Consider the following 15,206-nt stretch of genomic DNA (forward strand, 5'->3'; position numbering starts at 1 on the left):
AATTTGTAAAATGCCCCTGAATATTGTATATTTTATAATCTTTTCATTTATTTATTAATTTAATTCAAATGAATCATTCCAATATTTATATTCTTATTGATTAATTATAAATAAAATTTTAATTTGCATCATTATTCAGTTTCTTAACTAGCTTCGTGTAATTGTTTTATGTTATATTAATTTTTAATTCCGTATAAAAATTTTATAGAATATTAATCGTGCATTCTGTATGGTATTCCATGTTACGATAATTGATAATTTTGTTGACTTTTTGTTTTTATTTATGTATTTATTTTTTGAGAAGGAGATGAAACCATTTGCGGGGGAATATACCAGTGAAATGTTGTTTGATAATGAGGGGTCTGTTCAGGGCAAATTTACTGCCGTTAAGCGGTACTTTCACAAATTCAATTTTAGAAAAAACGGCAGTTTCACGAAATACTTTTAACATATTTTCGAAAAATATTTAAATATTTTCGAAAATATTTTCTTATTTTACTGCAGATAGCATTAAGGTGAAGTATCTTCAGTAGGTAAAATAGATTCATGACAGAAAAAAAGCCTCGTTGCATGTTAGCATCCTCGAAATGACTAAGTTTTACTGATAAATTTTGGAGTTTAAAAAAAATTGTCATAAAAAAAAGTTTTTATATTAAATATTTGAAATGTGTTCAAGTTTATTTAAGCTAGATGTCCAGGTAGTACGTAATTTCATAACAAAGTAAGAAACTACAGATAACCTAAAATAACTTTGGGTTTCTTTGGTACATGGCTAACGAGTAACTTCGCTTTTTTTTTTTTTTTTTGTAGCTCGCTCCATCTTAAAATTAACGTAAAGAAAGAAAAAATTATAATAATTTATTTTGGCGAGAAAAAATATTGTTTATTTTCTAACATGTTAACATTTAGATATTTTATGTTAATATTAATTAGCTATAAAAAATCGAAAAAATAAACATAAAATACATTCGTAATTTCGTGTAATAAAAAAAACAGTAAACGAAATTAAAGACACTAAGATATTGTCTTAGTAATTTCCAGAAAGCGCTCGCGGTATTTAAAAAAAAAAAGAAAAAAAACTAGATCTGCAGCCCGTGTCTTGTAGTTAAGATGTTTTCTCTGCATACCTAATATCCTTGTTAAGAAACCACTTTTAACGAAATTATACAGTAGTGCAGTTTCCGTTTTTTTTTTTTTTCCCCAATATTTGGTTTACTTTTAGAACTTTTATGCAGGATTTTTATATTATGAAAATAATTAGAAGTATCTTACTTTTCCTTAAAAACCATTAAGACATGTTATTCGCTTATTAAAAAAGGTATAGAAACTATGTTTCAAGAAGAAAAAAATGTCTAAAATGACTCTTTATAATTTTTAGAATTGAGTAAAGCAAATAGTATTCAAACTTAGTGAAAACAAGGATAGATTCCAAAAGCATTATAGAGTAGAGAAGATTTATAAACTTCGTTAATTTAGTAAAATTTTTGTTGGTGCTTTGTTGTATACTAATACTAATTTAAATCATTTTCTGATAGCTTATGTCAGAATTGTTTCGCCATATTGTAGTTAAATAAAAATTATCGTCTGCTAAATTTTTGCTCGATTTCCATTGTAAAACTGCTAAAAGATACAAAACTAAAATGAAGAAAATAGTCAGAGTCAAAAATAAAATTATTTTGTCCTCTTTGACCCCTTTAAAAAACGTGATTTATTATTTTTGTTAAAAATTTTATTACTTGTATAACATGCTTCTGAAAACAACGTAAATTTTAAAAATTGAATTCTAAAAAACAAAAAATTATTTTGTTTGCGAATCTGTTTCAACAGATAATGATTATATCTATTTGAGATTAAGTTGCTTATAAAAAAGTACCACCTTTTTATTACTTTAAACGTGAAAATGAACTGTAAAAATGATATGGAACAATCACTCTTTAAACAAAATCTGTTTCTAAATTATCTTTTAGATACTAAGTTAAATGGTTTTTTTTTTAATTTCTTTTGCCCATTTCCTCCTTATCTCCCCATTCAAAAATAACGATTCTAATATTTCTTCATGTTTTTTGACACTTTTGTCCAATTCCATTATTCCTTTTTACAAAACGCTTACATTTTAAATAAGAATGTGTTATTAATAGGAAATGGATTTTAGAAATCCTATTTTTCTTATTTCTGTGGTTTTTTGTTCGTTTTGTTTTCATTGCAAAAGATTTCTTTTGTTTTGACGAATACAATAGGGTATTTCTTCATTTTTATATAACATTCATTTTTTCCACTCATTCAAATGTTCCTAAATTTTTTTTGAAAAAATCTCCCTTGCTTTGGAGAGAATGATTATTTTTGTAAAAGATGTTTTGCGATATTTAGTTGAGCTGTAACGGTCATTATTGTTTCTATTAAATATAGGTGAAAATATATTCATGCTTTTAAGTTTAGTTCCACGTTGCCAAAACAAAAAGATAAGTTAATACAATTCCAGTCAACAAAAACTTTGACTTGGTCAAAGCAATGATAAATGTATTTTTATTTTATTTTTTTTAAATTTCGTATTACCAAACTATAATTCATTCTTCAGTGCAAAAAAGAAAAAAAAAATGCTTTGATAATTCCACGATGAAATGTAATTGGCCAGCACTGTAGCATGAATTAAATTATAGTACTTTTAATTATCACTCGAATTAAATTAAGGAATGTCTATCCATCATAAGCATTAAATTATAGGAAGGAATATTGTCGCACGAATAAAATTATAATACTGTTAGCTATTGCATAAATTTGTTATAGTGTGTTTGATTATCGTCCAAATTAAATTACAGAACAGTTAATTATCGCACGAATTAAAATACAGTTCTATTAATAATTGCATGTATTAAATTATAATGCGGTTAATTATCGCACACATCAAATTACAAAGTAGCTACTTATTATGCGAATTAAGTTATAGTACTGTTAATAATTGCACGAATTAAATTTTAGTTCTATTAATGTTTTTATGAACTAAACTATAATGCATGTATGATGGAAAATTTTTGTTCAAATAAAATTATAATACTGTTAGCTATCGCACAAATTAAATTACAGAACAGTTAATTATTGCTCGAATTAAAATATAGTTCTTTTAATTTTTGCATGCATTAAATTATAATGCGGTTAATTATCGTGCGAATAAAATCATTGTAACAGTTAATTTTCACTCGAAGTAAAATTTTTGCTCAACATAATGCTACTCTTTTGTGTTCCGAATATGCATAAATACTAGAAATATTACACCTCATTAAAAATTTTTGATGATTTATATTGAAACACTTTTTAATTACATTGAGAAATTTTCGTTGAAAATATTGAAAAATTTCCGTTACGTTACATTTTCTTTCTTACAAACTTTAAATTTATTAAAAAATTTTCTGAAAACACTATTAAGAATCAATGTTATGAAATGTTTAAAAACATTTTTGTGTCGGAAATAATAATAAGAATGAAAAGTCAATACAACTTCAGCTGTCAATTCCCCCCCCCCCCCTACATTTTTGTCAGCAATGTGCAGTGCGCAGAAAAATAAACGGACCGATGTTAAGCGATATTTGAAATTACGAAATTAGACAAAAAAGAAATCTCACTTTCTCTGAATAAACATACCTTTTTTTCGACGGATTCTTTGCGCTAATTAATTAACATATTTGAAATCATCCCTTTCAACCATCAAGATTGAGTTCTAGATCTTGAAGATCCAATCATACGATAAAAAGTTATTCAGGGTGGTCCGTTTATTATTTTTTTTAAGCATTGTACATGCTACCATAAAGCATACTGATACGATAATTTCAATCCTATTCTAAAGAAACTAGTTCTTTCTAGCGTCGATAAACTGTAACTATTATCAGAAATAAATTGTTCCATTTGCGTTTGATGGTGTATAAAACAAGGTTGTGATAATATTCCTTACTATTATGAACCTTCCAGTTAACTTGATGACCAGGCTTTAACCACTAAGGATAAATTATCTGAAAGTGTGGAGTAAATTGGTTTTCTGTCAACAGTATTTAAACCCATTCTGAGCTTATCGCTGTCATTTATATCGCATTGCCTTAGTAATGATGGAAATATATAAATGGTGTACATATTATCTCTGTTCGATTTGTCTTTTTTTGTTCTCTTTATTTGCTGTTATCTCAGTTCTCTTTCTCTTTGAATTGCATCGTTATGAGACAATGTCAGTATTGTTTTGTGTTTGATTTTTGATACAATCATAAGCTATCAACCATTTTGCTGTGTGTAGTATTGTGTCGGTGTTCCTTGATTCTTAATGTATACATTTTTAGATTCATTGTCAAAAATGGTATGAAAATCATCTAAGCCAGTGGTTCCCTGTTTTTTTTCCAGCCACAGAACCCTAAAAGATCGAACTTCTTTTAGTGGTACCCTGACTTTTAAAAAGCGAAGGTATGAATATGCAAACGATAAAAAAAAATGAAACTTCAAATTAATTTAGAAACATTTAATGTGAGTGAAATTGTTTCGTTGTTTCATCAATAAGTCTTAAAATTAGGTTTATTGTTAGGTAGTTGAAATTTCCACGTCTGTAGAAGCTAAAGTTTTTGCTATTTAAGTTTGTCTAATAGATTTTGCTGTATAAGTTAGTCTGATAGTTTTTGCTATATGAATTAGTCTAAAGAAAAAGAACAGTTACAAATTGCAGGAAAGGTTATCAAAGAAAAATTAAAATTTATTCTTGAATATTTTTTTTTAAATTTCAAACTCTTATGAGAAATTCTGATGCGATAACTTATAAATTCATATCGTTTAGCAATTTATTCAATGTATTTGTTACCCCCGGACCAACGTGAATAACTTTTTATCTAATGATCGGATCTTCACGTTCTAGGACTCGATTTTAAAGGTTCGAGGAGGTGACTTCAAACATGCTGATTAATTAATTCAGACGATATTTTAAGTTATGAAATCAGACACGAAAAAGTTCCTTCTATAGTTAAACGGATTCGGATTTCTTACCCCCAAAATATGGTTTCAATAGTTTGGTTTAAGTTGAAATTGAGTAAAATAAGCTGAATTGTAATTTTTGAAAAAGAAAAATAACATTAATAAATTATGGGAAAGCTTATCAAGGAAAAATTATTTATTCTTGACTTTTTTTTTCTTAATTTTTTTATTTTATTATTTTCAAAATTTGATGATAAATACTGATGCAATAACTTATAAATGCATATCGTTTAGTAATTTATTCAATGAAAGAAATATTTTTTTAAAATTTCCAATTTCAATTTTATTACAATTTTACATAAATAATGGCTTATTGGTTGGATACAAACTTATAACATGTTTCAAAAAGTCATTGCTGGTTAGCTAATTCCTAAGTAGCTAATCCCTGTGTCCTTTCCACGGAACCCTAGGGTTCCGATGAACACTATTTGGGTGAACTATTTGGGTGTGAACACTAATTGGGTGTTTATAGTGAAATAAAAATTGCCTCTATATCTACATATTGATACGGATTGTACGAAAATTGTTCCGAATCATTAATCACAACCGAACCGCAAACAACTAATCACATTAATACTAATCACCAACACTAGTCCTTCTATATCTATTTTAAAAAAATTTTATTAGTAAAAAATTTTTATAATGCATAAAAAAATGTCCTTTAGAAAAAAATATATGTTTCCTGTGATGTTTTATCGGAAACTAGTGAGTATTTATTTATCTTTTTGTTTTTGTTTTTCCGCGCACTATTTAATAAATTCACATTCCAGCTTGTCGTCTCTATGTAGGTACAAATCACGGGGCTCAAATTAACAACTTACAGGCAAAAAAAACGAGCCGCCACTAACAGTGGATCCGTCGCCAGCTTGGCTACCATTTTGGCAGTACGGTGATCGGCAAAAGCCTTATCTACCTTACTGAAGTTTGGAGGCTCTCGATAAATTAAGAAACGAGATATCCGAGTATTCATTTAAAGTTTGGCAACTTTATTGCTACTTGATGGATATAATAATCAAACACTTTTATTTATGCAGACTCACATTTCATCTAAGGAAGAAAGTTCAAATTTATTGTACTATGTAATCTTTTGGCGATAAACAAACCTAACTTTTTATTACAAACTGTTTTATTTTTTATTGCATTCACTACTTTGTACTTCAAAAATAGTAAGGTCTTATAATTTTTTCTACTGTTTGTGTGTAGTCTTCTTGTAGTTCTCATAGAAGCCTTTAACTTTTCTTCTTTTATTAACTTCTTTCTGTAGCTAATATTACTTTCTTTCTCTCTTTTTCTTATGCTTTCGTAGCTCCCGAGTCATCATCTTTTGATGACGACGATCTCAGCCGCCCTATTAGTAAGTACTCTTTTCTCTTAAATCCCCATTAACTATCTTAATCGATTAGTTATGTCTAAATCCTTTTTATGTATATTTTTGTTGTAATTTCAGGTAATATTTTTTTGTTGCTTATTGTGAAAAAAGAATGTTAATTATCTAATAATTGTTAATGTTTTTTATAAATACAAAACGGTATTTTTTATATTTATTTTTAAGCTTTTTGTAAAAAAATTTTTTTTCACTATTATATATATTTCGTGTTTTTTAACAAAATTAATTAAAGTTCATTTTCAGGATTTTGCACCAATTTTTATTTTCATTTGTTTATTTATTTGAGGATAAGATATTTTTTAAGGTACAGTGATTAAGAAATGTGTTTAACTATGCGCATTTAAAAGACAGTAAGTAGGGCGTGTTTCCAAAGAATTGTATTGCAGAGATTGTGCATGAAATCAAAATTCTTTTTTTGAAAATTTTTAATAGTTTCTTCTTCCTAGTTAAGCAATTTTTATCGTCTGTTATATTATTAAAAAGCTGTTATTACAAAAAAGAGAAAATTATGGACAAAAATACAAATTTTAAGATTCGAACTTTTAAAAAAGGCCATTTTAAATGGCATTTTTTATTCGTATAATAATAAACTAATTATTATTATTTTATGAGAAATTCAATAGAAAATATAAATTTATTCTAGTACGCATCACTATATGCATTGTAAGATTATGGTTCTGTAAAATTCCAACCTGAATTTATTTATTTTTTATATTTATTTATTTGGTTGTTATAGGGTTAGCAATTTTAAAAAATGGTGCTTTTTTTTATTTGTTTTAGATAATCTCCATTTTTTTCCAACGACAGATAATTATAAAGGGTTAGCTAATGAATACAAAATTATCGACTTCGATGAAAATATATCAGAAACCTTAAAAAAATAATTAGTCTTTTATGACTGTATTTTTTTTCGGTTGTTCCTTTCATGAAATACAAATTATTTTTCATTCCTTTTCTTTTCTTTTTTTAGTTGCGGATAAGCTGAAACGCCTTTATCCAGAAAATGAAAGACTCATAAATAGTATACCTAGTCGAATTTATGAAGTAATTTATCCTGTACAAATTCGCCAACATGTTAAATTAGGCATTTCTACTAGAGAAACTGGTGCCAATAAAGTAAGTTAGTTGTGAGTTCTTATTTTATTAAAATCTGTGCATTTTCTTTAATATCTAGGCTGTCCAAACGAAAGACTTGCGTGCTGTTCGATTATCTAGCATTGTCCCCGTTGTTGCATTATTTAAAGCAGAGATGGGCAAACTTTTTGGGCGAGGGCGAAAAATCGAAAAAAAAAAAGTTTGGTTGATTAAGTAAAATTTTCTAAAATTAAGAAAAATAAACGATATACAAGTTTTAATTTAAATATTTAATGAGAATGAAATTGCGGTTTCATTTTTAAAAGTTCCTTACATTAAGATTCCAAGTGAGATGTACTTATTTTAAATAACGAGGCTAAATCTTTGTCTCTTAGTCTACTTCTGAAATTATTTTTTCGAAGATTCATAGTTGAAAACACTTATTCACATATATAAGAGGAAGCACAATAGTACTGATTTTCCGGTCTTGAGATATTAAATTTGGGAAATTAGCCTTTGGTAATGATTTGTAAAACTCAAACTTTGGCATATTTAGAAACAACTGCTTCAGATGGCACCAATCTACGGCTATTCTATAGAGAACTTCTGCTTTCAACATTTCACCAATTGAAGTTGTCTGTCCATCAATTTATGTTTTGTAAAACAAAAATAGTAAGTAAAAAGGTCTTAAAAAAGAACAAAAATAGCTTTAATCAAAGTAGACAAGTAAATAAATGTATATTGTTTATATTCGCCACGAAAAGGCAAGTTAGAATTCTATCCGCGGGCCTGATTAAACCTTCCGGGGGCCACAGTTGGCCCGCGGGCCGTAGTTTGCCCATCCCTGATTTAAAGTGTAGTGTCGTGGGTAGTGATTTTTATTTAACAGTCATAATATATAGCATAGAAATGCATATATATACTATACTTTTTTGGTAAGGCGACAGCTAACGAGAATGTTATTTATTCGTGTAAATTGTTAGTGCAGAAAAGTTTACCCAATTTTTTAAATTTGTACATGTTTTTTAGTGATCTATGCACCTTTTCTTTCTTTCTTTCATTTTTATTTTTTTTTAAGAAAAAATATTTTGAATTATTTTGTACATTCTACGGAATGGCAACGTTATGTCGGCTGAAAATTATATAGTTCGCTATTATCATTTTCCTCAAGTGTTCTATCGTGAAGTGCTCAACTTCACACTCAGCTCGTCAGACTACCGAAGCAGGGAAGCCGTCTCCTCTGCAGAGGATCAAAATTTTGATGCCATAGTCTTCGAATCATCCTCAGGATTGTTTCCCTGACCGTCGCCAATAACCCATTGTGCAGCTCTCGTTCGACGTAAACCGACAACAACATTCTTATGTTTCCTAATTAGGGTAAAAGAGTATCTTTGAATTTGTGTGTGACAAATGTCGTTTTCTTTGCCCTAGATGGTGAAACTGAATAACCTTAGCCTTAAACACGGTTCCCAGTAGAACACCGAAGTCAAACATCACTGGCTGCGGTCAATAAGCGGGTGAGTGACCACTTAGATCAGTCTGCGTAGGGACCGATAGGACGCGATATCGGTCCTCGTTAAACTGTTATACCGTTAAGTGCTCGACTTCGCGCTCAGGTCATTGGTCTACCTAAGCAGGGGAGCCATCCCCTCTGCAGAGGATCAAAATTGCGATGGCATGTCTTCAGATCATCCTCAGGGGTATTTCTCAGACCATCGCAAATAGCCCATTGAGCAGCTCTAGTGCGAAGTCAATAAAGTACCTACCTACCGAATTTTTAGGCCCTCGTGGAACATTCTTACTAAATCTAGTTTGATCATTCTGCCTAAAATGCACCAATCAAATTATCAATTTCTAGTATACTTCATATGAATTTTTATTTTGTTGAAAAAGCTACAGCGTTGGGGAATATTTTGTATTAAAATGAAAAGTTTATTTTATAACAAAAAAAGAGAAACATGGAATCTCTCAACTCTTCTCTTTTCACTTTCTTTACTTAAGCTTTTTCGTCTGTTTTGTTTCAAAAAGTTCCAAAAGCAAGTCCTAAAAACTCCAAATCAGAGGACTTTCCCCATGTACGAAAAATAAGGTGCACAGAGGGAAAAAACTGGTGATTAAAAAAGAGCTTTGCATTTTTAAAAATAATTTTGTTTTCTTATTCGACTTAGTGAAATTTTTTCAAAATTTCTTACCATTATTCGTTTAAATATAGTGACAAATAATAACTTGAGTTCCAATTTTTAAATGTTCTTAAAAATCGAAATTTTAATTATAAAGTATTATTCAAGTGCATTATTTGTTAATATTACAGTTTTAAGTATTTAAAACCAAATTTTCGTGTAATTGTGTGAAGACTTAGTTTAGTTAGCAATCGTCAGTTAATTAAAATTCTAATTAAACTTAATTAAACTAACTTCGTCAGTTAATTAAAATTGACGATTAAAGGAAGCAGATGATGAAAAAATTAGTATAGGAAAAACTTAGAGCAACACAACATAACAGAAATGTCACTTTTTTTCATCAAAAATTTGTCAATTTTTCTTTAGATCTCTTAATAAATGTCCATGTGTTTCATTATTATAAGTATGTATTCTACAATTTTATTTATTAACATATTTTTTTAATTTTTTTTATTTAGACTGGGGAGCATTATCATCAAACATCACTGCTCATTAAAGCTTTTAATTATAAATTTCGCATTGATTTAGAGCTCAATACGTAAGTGACACTTAATTATTTATAATGCTTAGTTTGTTGTTTTATTTGTTTTACATCTTTTTTGTTCTTTTTTTAGGCACCTACTTGCACCAAATTTAATACAAAAGCACTTTCTTCCCGAAGGGGCTCAGCAAATTTCTACTCAGGTATGAAAACTATTTTATTAGATTTATAAGTTCAGTGATATGGTTACAATTCTATTGACTCTAGCTACTCTTAAGTATCGAACAATGTTGTCCTCAGCTTATTCCAAAATCTTTTTCAAAATTGTTACCAATTTGCTCCAGTATATAGTGTAATATTGTTCCTAACCTGTTTCAAAACTTAGTAATAAATTGTTCCCAACTTGCTCCAAAATATTTTACAGATTGAATTTAGCCTACACTGCAAAATTGTATGTATTTATATTATCTAAGCTCTTAAACTACAGAAAATATTGTAAAATATGTTGAAAAGAAATCTATCACAAATTTGTTGAATGGAGCACAAAAAGATACATTTTTATATGAAAAACTGCTACTCTAGTAGAATTTTTAATTGCAATTCCAAGTTAAGTTAAACTGCTGTCCCAAGCTGCACTTTGCAAAATGTTCCAAAACGCTTAAAACCTTTGAACATTTTACTTTGTTATACTGGTAATTTCTCTCTCTCTCTCTCTTTTCTAAAATAGTAATAGTGGAGTCTGAAAAAATTTCCCATTGATTAACAATGTAATATAAATTTTTAACGAGTCTTGATTGCACATTCTAATAAGATATATTTAAACATTTAACAAAAAAATATTTAGCTTTATTTTTTATATATTGAAATATTTTATGACAAATAATAAAATAGTATTTTATAAAAATTATACTGTAAAAAAATTTTCTTTTAGTGTTATAGAATTACTGGTTACATAGTTTTCATTAGTCATCTCATGTTTTTTTTTTTTTTTTTAAATTTGATGATAAATATATGTTTAAATACTTTTAATATTTCTTTTTTCTTTTTTAAATAAAAATTATTATGAGAGGTTTTAGTGTAAAAAACCTAAAGTTTTCTAATTTTATTTCATTCCAAAATTATTGTATTTCACTATTTTATGTGACTTAAGTACTAGTCTTCTAAAATTTTACTGAATATTGATAATTGTGCCAATATTTGAATGGAAGTTTGAATTATATTATTAATTGTTGAAATACAAACTCAGTTGAAAGTTTAATGACTATTTGAACCAACTTCACCTTTATGATTTGTGAATTTGTTTAATTCAATATACTAGACAAAATCACTTCACAGGTATATGCACAGTGCGTTGTTCGGTATAAATCGCTATAGTTTGAGTATTAAAATTCTATTGTTGAATTTTAGGAAATAGAACATTGTTACTATCATGGAACTACAAAAGACTATCCTGGAGCCATTGCTGCCTTTCGCACATGTAATGGGGTTAGGTAATAATTTTACATATTTACTCTTAAACTCATGGTTTATTAATTAATTAAAGTGATTTTTAAAATTCAGAATTTTAATTTTATTTAAAATTTTGTTAAAACATATGTTTTAAAAGTCAGAAAATAAAAATTTTCTTTCAATTTTTATTTCTTTATTTCATATATGAATTACATTACATTTAGTTAAAACTTTTCTTTGAATGAACCAAAGTTATATTTTTTCTTTAGAGTAAAGTATATTTTTTTAATGAATTTTAACACTTATATTTTTTTTGCAGTAAAGTAAATTTTTTTATGAATTTTAACATTAACTTAAGTAATCTTTTCAGAAAATATACTATTTTAACTAATGATCTTTTTTATCAGTTTTATTTATAGTAAAAATGCATTCTTGAATGATATGTCTAAAATAAAAATTGTCTTAGATTATTTGTGTTTTTTTCTGACAATGTATTTTTATTATTTGTGTTTTATTTATTTGTTTGTCATATAAATATTTATTTTATTTTTTAGTGGGATTCTTCATGTTGGAAACGACACATTTGTTATTCATCCATTTTATGGGGGGGATCAATCAGTAAGTTTGATTACTTATCAGATTTTGATTAAATGAGTTTTTTACTGCATTATATTATTTTCATTAGCATGTTGTTAGATTAAAAGTTATAATTAAAACAAATTTTTCTTGATACATATATGTGTGGCACACCTTGAAAATTGTTTCACTTCACGAAAAAAGCTTTGCTGAAAAATTCATTTTTCTTTTAATCTAAAAATTGTATTGTTTTGATTTTTTTAAAAATATTTTAACATTATAAAATGCACTTTATTCATGCATTATGAAGCATTATTATTATTATTATTATTATTATTGAAATTTTACCAGCAATAAGCTGGAAAAATTTTCAAAAAAGTGTTACTGACCTCATGTTGTCAGTTGTAACTCAGTAGTTCTCATATCATGTATTATAAAACTACTTCATTATTGCACTATTTTATCTATAACTATTGAATGAATTGCAAACTCATTATAAATATTTTTATATGACTTTACATGATTGCACTTAACACTTTTAAAGTATTTAAAATGAAGGGAAAAATCAAAAGCAAGTTCTTAGGTTTACGATTGTAATTCCAATACATTTTTTTGATAATGTGTATGAGGCAATCCATTGAAAAATTATGTTGAGGAGTTCTCTTTTTCTCTTTAAAAATTGCATTTTTTTTAGCAAAAACAATTGTTTTTTAAAAAATTGAATTGCTTTAAAAATTTTTTTAGCAGTATAAAATTTATTGTCATACTAATTTATTCATTGTGACATTTTGTCTCTATCTTTTGAATTAATTGCAGACCCATTATAAATATTTTAATATAATTTTATACGATTGCACTTTACACTTTAGTAAGAGTAAAATATTTAAAATGAAAGGCAAAAGCATGTAAGTGTAAAATTAAAATTTTCGTCAAGGATTTATTTTTTCTTAATATGTTTTTATTACTCTAATGCTTAAGAAAGATTTCTCTATTCTAAGAAAGTGTATTAAAATAGTTAAGTCCTAGGGTATGGAAATTTATAAACTAAAAAAGAGATGTTGAATTTAAAAATTTAAAAAAAAAAATAATAAAATAGAATTGGTTTGTTGTAACTAATGTTTGAATATATACTAAGCATAAAGGTTATGTGACTAATAATTTACTGAGAAAATGGACATTAAGTTTTGTTCTTTACTTATTGATTCAGATAGAAATTATGAAACTCATTCACAGAAAACTATAAAAATTAGTAACATAATTCTAAAAGGAATATGTTTTATCGGAACTTATTTAATTAAAATGGTCAATTATTTACTTATTTAATTTTTTTTTAAAGATCTTTTTTAATTGAATAAAACAATTGTTTGTTTTTTTTAAAAATCAAATAACTTATAATAAATTATTGGTTTTGATAATCTGATTTAAGTTATCGTTATCCTGTTTATTCTTGTGTACAATATAACGTTAATATTCACAAAAGTTTTGAAATTTTAACTTTTTAATTTGAACTTTTCAACACAGTAAAATTTTACTTTAAAATTTTACTGTGTTGAAAATAAGTATTTTAGAAAAAAATTCCTATTCAATTATATTTTGACAGTATCATAAATAGTTTTTACACCATAAATTCATTTCTGCGAGATTGTTACATACTTTTCTAGGAATATTACATGTTTTTTTGCTCAGTAATGTAATGTACTTTACTTTTAATATACTTATACAGTTCTTTAATTATGCTTTTTTTAACAAATATTATTTATAAAAGATTGCTAAATTTTGGTAGTTTTTTAGTTTAATCTAAACTAAACAAGAGTCAACTAATTTTTTTTATATCATTTTAGATGGTATAGATTTTATTTTAAATATCCATCAAATGGTAATGTTATCATGATATCCTTAAAAAAAAGTTTATTTCTACATCATTTTTAAAAAATTATTACCCATTATTAGTTTGTTGGAGGGAAACGTACTTTTCTGTAAAACAACGCAAAATGTCCTTCGAGTAATGTAGTGATGCCAGAGATTTTTGGTTGACATTCCGGAAATTATGGAGCTGGAATGGCATTCCAATATTTTTGTCTTAGTTTTATTTCTTCTTATTTGAAAATCATTTTTTCTTCAAAAAATCAGTTTTTCACATATATTTTAAGCTGTAATTTTTATTTGATGTATGTGTTGTAAAAGATGATTTAAAATTTGGCGAGCCTGAGATAAATACTATAATGAAAAAAATAATATAAAGAAACAATGGTACATCTGAAGTAATTGCTATAGTGGGTCATAATTTAAAAACTTAGTGGCAGAGAATATATTTATGAAATTTTGTGTAAACATGTTTGAGTTTTGAAAGTGTACTTATATACTGTTTATGAACTTTATATGAGTGTCTTTTTTAAGCATTTTTCATATCTAACTTGAAGTGCTTTGAACAATAGTGTATTTTATCAGAAAAAAAATTTTTTTTGAATGTTTGTTATAAGAAGTCTGTTTTTTATTTAAAAAAAGTAAACATGTTATTTTTTTGCAGAAAAAACATCCACATGTTATATATCGTTATTTTTCTGAATCAAAAGATAAACATACTTGTGGTAATATTTTTTCCATTAAATTTATTTTCAATTTATAAATACTTGAATTTTATATGTATTCAATTGTTATTGTGAATTATGTAAAATTTGCAATTGTCTTGTTAAATAATATCAAATTACTAAATATCATGAAACAACATGTCAAATTTTAAAGATAATTTTAAGCACCTCACCATAATTAGTATCCAATGCTTTTTTCATCCACTGTTGCATGATAGAGGAGAATGAATAACTGTTTTCTTCATTCCTTTCCCTCTTTAATTCAGTTAAATATTTTTTTAAATGGAACAAACATTCTATTAATTGCAGTAACAAAATGTTGTCAAATAATCATTGTTATAATTATTGTGATTTGAGAACATCTGCTTATGTTAAAAGCAGGGCTTGGTTATCAGAAGGGTAGTTTGTGAAGGGTTCCCACATATTAATATCTAAAAGATTTCAATTTAAATTGTAAACCTTTGAATTTTACA

General features: G+C 26.7%; 1 protein-coding gene across 6 annotated transcripts in view; it reads left to right on the forward strand.

Moving 5' to 3' along the window:
- LOC107446848 (disintegrin and metalloproteinase domain-containing protein 11) overlaps nucleotides 1–15,206 on the forward strand; it is a 225,812-nt gene that overhangs the window by 182,684 nt on the left and 27,922 nt on the right. For 4 of the 6 annotated variants that reach the window (XM_043038688.3, XM_071187140.2, XM_071187141.2 and 1 more), the window contains exons 2-7: nucleotides 7,356–7,501; nucleotides 10,098–10,177; nucleotides 10,254–10,323; nucleotides 11,528–11,610; nucleotides 12,124–12,187; nucleotides 14,673–14,733. In XM_043038688.3, coding sequence (XP_042894622.2) covers nucleotides 7,356–7,501; nucleotides 10,098–10,177; nucleotides 10,254–10,323; nucleotides 11,528–11,610; nucleotides 12,124–12,187; nucleotides 14,673–14,733 — 504 coding nt within the window. Of the gene's footprint in view, nucleotides 1–6,304; nucleotides 6,353–7,355; nucleotides 7,502–10,097; nucleotides 10,178–10,253; nucleotides 10,324–11,527; nucleotides 11,611–12,123; nucleotides 12,188–14,672; nucleotides 14,734–15,206 lie in introns of all 6 variants that reach the window. The other 2 variants (XM_087152048.1, XM_071187139.2) reach the window with 1 other exon arrangement.

This window comes from Parasteatoda tepidariorum, chromosome 9 (genome assembly GCF_982258835.1).
Source record: "Parasteatoda tepidariorum strain Cologne lab strain chromosome 9, Ptep-v5.0, whole genome shotgun sequence".
Classification (NCBI taxonomy): Eukaryota; Metazoa; Arthropoda; class Arachnida; order Araneae; family Theridiidae; genus Parasteatoda; species Parasteatoda tepidariorum.